At 33.3% G+C, this 7,544-nt stretch overlaps 2 protein-coding genes across 2 annotated transcripts; both read left to right on the top strand.

Moving 5' to 3' along the window:
• Positions 1-1,025: 1,025 nt before the first annotated feature.
• On the top strand, positions 1,026-2,507 carry LOC107484903 (acetylserotonin O-methyltransferase). The gene is made up of 2 exons (XM_016105464.3): positions 1,026-1,914; positions 2,034-2,507. Exons 1-2 carry the CDS (start codon positions 1,114-1,116, stop codon positions 2,334-2,336), a joined length of 1,104 nt encoding a protein of 367 aa, XP_015960950.1. The 5' UTR covers positions 1,026-1,113; the 3' UTR covers positions 2,337-2,507.
• A 3,645-nt stretch (positions 2,508-6,152) lies between these two features.
• Positions 6,153-7,058, top strand: LOC107485019 (uncharacterized). The gene has a single exon (XM_016105559.1). It carries the CDS (start codon positions 6,153-6,155, stop codon positions 7,056-7,058), a length of 906 nt encoding a protein of 301 aa, XP_015961045.1.
• Positions 7,059-7,544: the final 486 nt, after the last annotated feature.

The raw sequence follows: 7,544 nt of genomic DNA, 5'->3' as shown, positions 1-7,544 counted from the left end.
CAAATTATAAACTTATTCGAAGCAAAATATGAAGAGTTAATTTCAAAAATTGGTAAAAATTGGTATCAGAGCCAAGTTAATGATTAAGGGTAACACTTTCTCTTTAAGCAACACTTTTAATGACTCGCTTTTTTAGCCACAAAAAGACAAAAATCTGTACAGACACATCTGTACACTAGATAGCCCTTGAATTTTTTGTTGAATTTTTGCCACTTGGAGAGAATTTTGCGGAAATGGATCCTCTCCAATTCTTTCAACACTTGACAAAATACAGTGCAATCTCTTACCTTTGATTTTAATAGTGGGACCAGAAATAAATAAGAGAGAGAGAGTGGTAAATGGTTAGATTAAACACTGCACACCATCCAGTTTTTTATTCACTGGAGAGGATCCACTCCCAGAATTTTGCATGATTGCGGTGATGACGAGTTATGATACTGTGAATTGACAGCAGGATCAATGTTCGAGGCATATTTATCGAAAGTGTATCAACTATCAAGGCTCAACAACCTAAGAAATGAGTTATTAATATAAAATATATATTAAAAATAAATTAAATTATATATATTTATATATTAATAATTAATTTTAGTAATTAATTTTAATATATAAATAATATTTTTAATAATTTAATTTATTTTTAATATATATTTTATATTAATAATTAATTTTAATAATAAATTTTAATGTGTATATAAATATTTAATATTTAAGGTGGTGGACATAAAAAAAATGTGATCTGAGTTGTACAGTGGTGCATGCATTATTGCACAGCAGGTTAGCACCATTATATTACAATAATCTTTTAATATTTTATGATGAAAACTCAAGTATAGTCGATTTCACGTGAAATTGATATTTGAGGATCGTTAGATGATTTGACTGATTTAACTAAATTTTTATTTAACGACTTTCAAATATCAATTTCGACTTCACCTGAATTTTCAGTATATTTTATTTACATCGCAACTTTACCGACGGTTCATTCACGTTACTGACGTCTATAAATGAAGCCTTCATGCTTCAACCTCGTTACCACTGCAATCAGTCAAAGAGAGAGAAAGAGACAAAAATATAAACAAAATAATTGATAGATTAATCTAGCATATAGATATGGGAGAATTACAAGGAGGAAAGCCAATTTTAGAAGCATGGAACAACAAAAAAGAAGAGGAAGAAGAAGAAGCACAAGCCCAATTAGAGATATGGAAATACATTTTTGGGTATGTGGAATTGGCAGTTATAAAATGTGCCATTGAACTTGGGATAGCTGATGCTATAGAGAGCCATGGTAGTCCCATGACACTCTCCGAAATTTCATCTACTTTAGGCTCTGACCCTTCCCTTCTTAACCGAATCTTGAGGTTCTTAATTAACAGAAAGATATTCAAAGTCGATAAAAATTCAGATTCCACTACCACTTATGCCAACACGCCGTTATCTCGCCGTTTCCTGAAAAACGGGCAGCAAAGCATGGCGGCTTTACTCCTCCTAGAGAGCAGTCCCGTCATGCTTGCACCTTGGCACAGCCTAAGCGCCCGTGTTTCGGCAAACGGTGGACTAAACTTCCCCTTCGAGAAGGCACACGGCGAAGACGTGTGGGCCTACGCCGCGGAGAATCCGGGTCACAGCAACCTTATAAACGAGGCAATGGCGTGCAGTGCTAAGTTGGTGGTGCCTGCCATCGTTGAAGGTTGTGGCGACGAGGTGTTCGAAGGCGTGCAAACGTTGGTGGATGTTGGTGGTGGAACCGGCACCGCGTTGCGCGCCTTGGTTAAGGCTTGTCCTTGGATTCGAGGAATCAATTTTGATCTTGCTCATGTCATTGCTGTGGCTCCCAAGATTGAAGGAGTCGAAAATGTGGCTGGTGACATGTTTCTAGGTGTTCCCAAAGCTGATGCTGCTTTTCTTATGGTACTTTTATTTTTTGATTAATTAATAACATGTAAATGGGTTGATTAATTGCTAAAAACAACAAAAATAAATTTGACTAGTGATTGAATTAACGTTGAATTATTTTTTGCCACTTGCAGTGGGTTTTGCATGATTGGGGTGATGAGGAGTGCATCCAGATCTTGAAGAAGTGCAAGGAAGCCATTCCAAAGGAAAATGGAAAAGTGATCATTGTGGAGGCAGTGATTGAAGAGGGAGCAATAAAGCAAGGAAATTTAAAGGACGTAGGGTTGATGTTGGATATGGTAATGATGGCGCACACTAGCTTCGGCAAAGAGAGGACACTCAAAGAGTGGGAATATGTTATCAAAATGGCTGGATTTACTTCATACACTGTGAAAAACATCGATGCTGTGCAATCTGTGCTGTTGGCCTACCCATGAATAATCTCTGTGTTCCTGTTCCGTGTTTGTTTTTATTGCTGCTGGGTTCATTTCTCAACAATAATAACCATAGTAGTTTATTATGGTCAATTTGGCTTTTTTTTTCTTTTTTTATTTAGAATTTTGTTAAAGAAAATATATAAGTGAGAATAAAATTGTCTTGTAAGTCAATATTGCAGTCAACAACAAAGTAGCTAATAATTTATAGAAAAAAATCCAAAATTAAAATAATAAATTAAACGTAACATCCAAAATTCAAACAAAAATCATTAAGATTTAATATTTAAAATTTAAGGTTTAGAATTTTGAGTTTTGAATTTAGTATTCAGTGTTTATGATTTAAGATTTGAAATTTAATATTTAGGATTTAGATTTTAGATTTAAAATTAAAAATTAAAAATTAAAATTTTATAATTTAACTTTTTTTATTAATATAAATAAAAAAATAATTTATTTCTTAAGAACGCACCATACAAACGAATTGCCAAAATATGCATATTCAATTCACATGAAGTCCCTGCGAAATGTATTTTATCACTATTTTAAATGCAGCTTCTGCAAAATGAAATTAGACATATTAGAACCATTTCTAATACTTGATCAACCAAATGGGAGTGCGTCATTTCTACTTCGCTGCCCGCGAATTGGAGGAGTTCAATTTCTCCTTCATCACCTGTGAAAAGCTTATTTCTTCACATCAATTATATTTTTTTTAAGAGGACTAAATTGGTTTTTTTTATCATTCAAATAAAAAATGTAAGTACGCATTCACTTCTTGTACGATTCTCGTTATTTTCACAGGAAATGAATAAAAAATTGTTCTTAGCATTGCTTTTTGGTTTTCTCAANATACAAAAAATTAGTTACTAAACTAATTATATGTATAAAATATATCTTAAATTATAAAATATACATCAAAAATAATTTACAACATTTTTAGTCTAGCAACGATTTAATCTACTACTTTTAGTTATTAATCTAATTTCTTTAGTCTATCAATTCAACAACATATTTTTAAGTTATATTTTTAAAAAATAAATTTTATTGGTCTTTCAACATTTTTTTTACTATAAATTATACTCAATTATTGTATAGTCTATCTTTTGTGCTTGTTATATTCGGAAAAAAAGATACATGATTGCAATCATTTATCTAATTTTGGTCGTCATTTAATTTGGACATACATGTAATATTTTTTCGATCTTTTAGATTATAAGCTCGATTCTAGAGAAAAGATTAGAGAGTTCACGACAAAACCCATAGTCCTCTAATTAATTCCCTTCGGCCTGCCATCAGAAATAATTAGTCACAATGCCAGGATCACACCCAAAAAACAAAAACATACAAACGAAATCAAATCTAAATACTAGTAAACCCCTTCTCATTATAGTCTCTTATAAAAGCAAAAGTTAATAGTCTCACCTAATCACAAACTCATGAGCTACTTACTGTCCCATCATATTCACGCTCCTGTTAAAATAAAATCAATGCAACTAATCTTGAATAAATTAAAGAAAAAATTTCATAAACTAACATTTTTATTAAAATTTAATTAATATTTAATCATTACAAAAGAATGTATAATTTTATATCATTAATAATATTAATAATAACTAATTAATGATTATAAATCACAAAAATATGCTGACTTCTAAAACTATTATAAATTAAAAGGTAACATTCAAATCACTTGCACTTGTCACATATATGTAATGTAACATTGCAACAAACGCATGCTGCTTTGGAAATACATACACATTATTATTGTAACATTAAATACTCCTTTGCATAAAGTCTACATGTGTTTCTTCACTATCGTGTTTGTCACACACTTCAGTGAATGGTAGTTCACCAATAGGTTGGAGATCGGTAATGTTCAGGGACAAAAAAACAGTCTAAATTTATCTTATTTAGCATTTATTAATTATCGTAACAATCAATAAATGTTAAATAAAATAAGTTATGACTGTTTTTAACTTATTTTTTTGTTACCAAACATTTTTTGTTAGAAATATAGTCTTCCACTTTTGTGGATGATGAGGGAGAAATGAAACTCCCCATTTCCTCCATTTCGTGGACGATGAAGCAGAAATGACGTCCTCCTATTTTACAAATAACTCATCAATGACTCTAACATGTCTGGTGTTATTTTGTAGGCGCTATATCTAAAATAACGACAAAATTTATTTCGTAGGGTTTCACATGAATTGGTCACGCGTATTTTAGCAATAATATTTTTACATGGTGCGTATTTAGATGATTAAAATATTTTTTTATATTTATATTAATAAAAAAATTCAGAATTTAATAAGAGTTTAGAATTTAATGTTTAAAATTTAGAACTTAAGGTGTGCGATGGTGAGTGGCTGATGGTAGCTGGAGGTGGTGACCGGCGGGGGTGACAATTGTAGAAAGTGGTTGTCAAAGACGCCAGCTATTGATCGAAAATATTTTCGATACAAATAAATTGAATCGAAACAAGTTGTGTGACCTTTTTGAGAAGGTTTAGGTTCGAGATGAAGAATGAAAGTAATCGGTTCTATTCTTAGGCTTCGATTGACGTGCTAATCGGACAAAGCCAAATCGAGTAGGAGTCTCGATTCGAAGAATCAGGAAGAGTTTTTGAAAGAGCCGTTCGAATGTTGATGGAAGCGGAAAAATTTGTGGCTTTTATCACACGAGGAAAATATTAGAAATATCTACAATCACTCAATGGGAGCGGTTACCAAGAGTGATTGTAGTTCAAATTTGTAATTTTTTGTTTAATTGTAATTAATTGTAATTAAGTTAACCGTTATGTAAGATAGTCTATAAATACTGTGAAGCAGTAAGGGATAGGAGTTGGAACTTTCACTCAGAAAAAACACTCTAAGCATTCTCACATCTCAGCGATTCCCTGAGTTTGCGATCGAGTTACACTTTCTGTAGGGTTCCTTCCACCTTCTTTTTCAATTCATTTCTTTTTCTGTAAAATTTAACATTTCAATTAAGTTTATTCTTCCAATGTTTGGTATTTCCTTTGTCTATTTAATCTTTCTGCACTTCATTCTGTTTAATTAGTCTTTCAATTTAATTTAAATCATTGTTATTGCTTTCTTTTAATTTTCAAGCAACTCTTCCTTTTCATAATTTATTTAGTTTTTTTAAGAACTTCAATTTCTGAACTGTACTTATTAATTTTTGCAAATTTATTTTATTTCTTATTGTCAAAACTTGTCTAATCGAAGACGCTTTGATGCACTTCTAGAAAACTGGTACTCGCACAGAGGAGTTGGTATCACTCCCAGACCATTAGAATCGAACCACCATCGATTTGCTAAAAATTGACAAAACAAATTGGCATGTCCAGTGGGACAGTTTTAAACCGAAGTGTGTCAAAATAGTGGTTTTCCACAAATTTCTTGGTGTATGCGATTACAAAGTGGGAAGATCATTCACATGACTGATGAATTATCAAATGTGAATGGTGGTTCGTCCATCAATGATAGCATACCAGTATCCATGCAACAAGCCGACGTGTCTTCACGTTCGGAAGGTGCAATCGGAACTGAAAGCATAGTTGTCATGACTATTCAGACTAGAAATGTTGGACGTAATACTCGTCCACGTGACCCTGCGCCATCGTATTAACCTCCATTAACCGCTGGTTGGCCCCCTTATGGTCTTTCTGCTGGTTATACCCCGCCGGTGGGTGGATTTATGCCACCTATCCGCTTTGGGAATACCAATGGAGTGAATAATATGCAAAACCAATAACAACACTCTGAATATTCTCGTGAATATCATGTGGACTCCACTTCGAATGCTACCAATTCGATGGCAGTATATCGACAACAAGTGGAGGAGAGTCATCATGATTTGGTTAATTTATTGACTCGGCAAATGACTACAATCCTCAATCCTATGATGGCCGATCATGAATCGAGATTTGAGCGTCTTACTAGACAAGTCGAGAGGATTGCTCAAATTGTTGATTATGATGAAGGCGAGAGGCATAATGTTCGAGGAACTAATGAAGGGATGGAAAATATTTTTCAAAATGAAAATCATATCCCAAATCGAGAAAATCCTCGCATAGTTCATCGACAAAAGAATGTTGATAATGTTTTACATGGATTGTGTGGTGATCACTATCAGGTCACCCGAATTGTAGAAGAAGTTTTAAATCGGGTTGGATTAAATGTTGGTTTTATGAATCAGCCACATTTTATGTCTGCTTTTCCCCAAGTAGTTCAAATGGCCGAAGTGCCAAGAGGGGTGAAAAATTCGAAAATAACTACGAAATTTGCTGGAGAAGTTGGAGAATTGACAACTGAACATGTTTCTCGTTATTTGGTCGAGATTGGGAATCTATCTAATGATGAAAATTTGAAGATGAAATTTTTTCCTTTGTCATTGATGAAAAATGCGTTTATGTGGTTCTCGAATCTTAGATCGAATTCGATCAAAACATGGAATCAGTTAGAAACTACTTTTCACACTCAGTTTTATCGAGGAGAAATGAACGTAGCAGTTACCGATTTAGTAGCTTTGAAACGTGAAGATGGTGAAACCATCGATGACTATTTAATACGTTTCAAAAATGCTAGAAGTAGGTGCTATATGACATTACCTGAAAATGAGATAGTGAAAATAGCAACTATGGGGTTGGGATTTTATATGCCCAGGAAATTGCTTAATGTGCATATTCCTGACTTGGCTCACTTGGCTGAGAAAGTTTGACAGACTGAGCTTATGAAAAAGGAGAAAGAAAAACATAGAGCTGAACAGAGATCGAAGAGTAAACTGTTTACTCGAAAAGAGAAGGTTGCTTGTGTAACCAAGGAATCCTCGGAAGAGGAAATCGATTTTGAAACAGAAGTCGATTTGGCCGAACTTAAAAAAGGACCTCCATATGTTTGTTCTTTATTGAAAAAACTCCCTGGTAGTGAAAAGTCGAATGATTCAAAACTTAAAAGTGGAAAGAAATATAGTTTTGATATCTCGAAATCTGATCAGATTTTCGATGTGTTGCTTAAAGAAAAACAATTGATTTTACCTGAGGGAAGAACCTTTCTTTCCGTAAAAGATTTGAAAGGAAAGCCTTACTGTAAATTTCATCAAGCAACAAGTCATTCGACTAACAGTTGTGTCTGTTTCAGGGATTTGATTCAAGAGGCAATCATGGAAGGATGTTTGAAATTCGATGATGGCAAGAAGGAGATGAAG

This window comes from Arachis duranensis, chromosome 1 (genome assembly GCF_000817695.3).
Source record: "Arachis duranensis cultivar V14167 chromosome 1, aradu.V14167.gnm2.J7QH, whole genome shotgun sequence".
Lineage (NCBI taxonomy): Eukaryota > Viridiplantae > Streptophyta > Magnoliopsida > Fabales > Fabaceae > Arachis > Arachis duranensis.
This window is presented reverse-complemented; position numbering and strand designations above follow the sequence as displayed.

Coding starts and splice junctions, on each gene's coding strand:
- LOC107484903 (XM_016105464.3), top strand. CDS start 1,114: ATGGGAGAATTACAAGGAGGAAAGCCAATTTTAGAAGCATGGAACAAC. Junction 1,915..2,033: donor CTGATGCTGCTTTTCTTATG/GTACTTTTATTT, acceptor TGCCACTTGCAG/TGGGTTTTGCATGATTGGGG.
- LOC107485019 (XM_016105559.1), top strand. CDS start 6,153: ATGGCAGTATATCGACAACAAGTGGAGGAGAGTCATCATGATTTGGTT.